Source organism: Dipodomys ordii, unplaced genomic scaffold (genome assembly GCF_000151885.1).
Source record: "Dipodomys ordii isolate 6190 unplaced genomic scaffold, Dord_2.0 Scaffold6, whole genome shotgun sequence".
Classification (NCBI taxonomy): domain Eukaryota; kingdom Metazoa; phylum Chordata; class Mammalia; order Rodentia; family Heteromyidae; genus Dipodomys; species Dipodomys ordii.
Genome location: NW_012267222.1, coordinates 6162908 through 6164289, shown reverse-complemented (window position 1 = coordinate 6164289; position 1382 = coordinate 6162908). Strand labels below are relative to the sequence as shown.

The 1382-nt window shown below is 41.0% G+C and overlaps 1 protein-coding gene across 1 annotated transcript in view; it reads right to left on the bottom strand.

Moving 5' to 3' along the window:
- Positions 1-1382, bottom strand: part of Kif1b (kinesin family member 1B) — a 104127-nt gene that overhangs the window by 75339 nt on the left and 27406 nt on the right. The window contains exon 3 of the mRNA XM_013031786.1: positions 923-1102. Coding sequence (XP_012887240.1) covers positions 923-1102 — 180 coding nt within the window. The remainder of the gene's footprint in view (positions 1-922; positions 1103-1382) is intronic.

The following is a 1382-nucleotide window of genomic DNA, read 5'->3' as shown; positions in this document are numbered from 1 at the left end:
CTGGGTTCAATTCCTCAGCACCACATAAGCAAAAAGAAAAAAGCCGGAAGTGGTGCTGTGGCTCAAGTGGTAGAGCGCTAGCCTCGAGCTGAAGAGCTGAGGGACAGCGCCCAGGCCCAGAGTTCAGGCCCCGTGACCAGACCCCCCCCCAAAAAAAAAAACAACTCCAATAATAAAGTTGTTGTTGTTTTCCAATAATAAAGTTGAAAGAAAGGGGAAGCTACGCATGGAAACAGCATAAATCAAATATGATTATTTAGTATAACTTAGAATCCGTAAATAATTACTTTGGGCTGAGGATGTAGCTCATTGATGGAGTAAGGCTGTGGGGTTCATTCCCTGCACTACATAGTAGGAAAAGTAAAGACACAAGAACATCCTTACCGGCACCACTGGCTCACATCTATAATCCTAGCTATTCAGGAGGCTGAGATCTGATACTCATGGTTCAAAGTCATCCTAGACAGGAAAGTCCATGAAACGTTTATATCCAATTAACTAACCAAAAGCCAAAGTGGAGCTGCCTCAAACAGTAGAGTGCTAGCCTTGAGCAAAAAGTTCAGGGAGAGCACCCAGGTCCTGAGTTCAAGCCCTAGGACTGGCATAAATAAACAAACTTGCTAGAGCAATTTGAGACTAAAAGAAATGATGGACTGGGTGTTTGTGACTCACACCTGTAATCCTAGCTACTCAGGAGGGTGAGATCTGAGGATCACGGTTCAAAGTCAGCCAGGGCAGGAAAATCCATAAGACTCTTATTTCCTTTAACCACTAGAAAACTGGAAGTGGCATTGTGTCTCAAAGTGGTAGAACACTAGCCTTGAGAGAAAGAGCTGAGACAGCTCTCAGGCCCTGAGTTCAAGCCCCACAACCAACAACAACAAAGAAATGATGCAAAGAGGTGTTTCTGTTCACTTTTTACCTGTGGAATGATGCCAGCCTGGCTTTCTTCTTGTTTACCCATCATTGTGTAAGATTTCCCAGCACCAGTCTGCCCATAAGCAAAAATACAGACATTGTATCCCTCAAAAGCGTGTAAGAGCATTTCCTTTCCAATGTCATTGTACACACGATTTTGAGATGCAAAGCAGGGATCTTCTGGCTGTAAGAATAAGAGGAGGAAAAATAAATGACGTATTTTTATTCTATAGATTTCTTTCATAATAAATGAAAAGTATTAGGAGTCAGAGAAGTTACCTAAAGTATACTATAAACTTCAAGTCCCCTGTATATATTTTATTGTTTTCATTATACTCTCACACACAGACACTTTAAGAATCAGCCAGTCAGCCACACATAAAATTGTCTACATGAAGTTATCTGACATATAACCTTATAGTACTACTCTTCCATTCACTAGGATTTTCTTTTTTTTTTTTTGT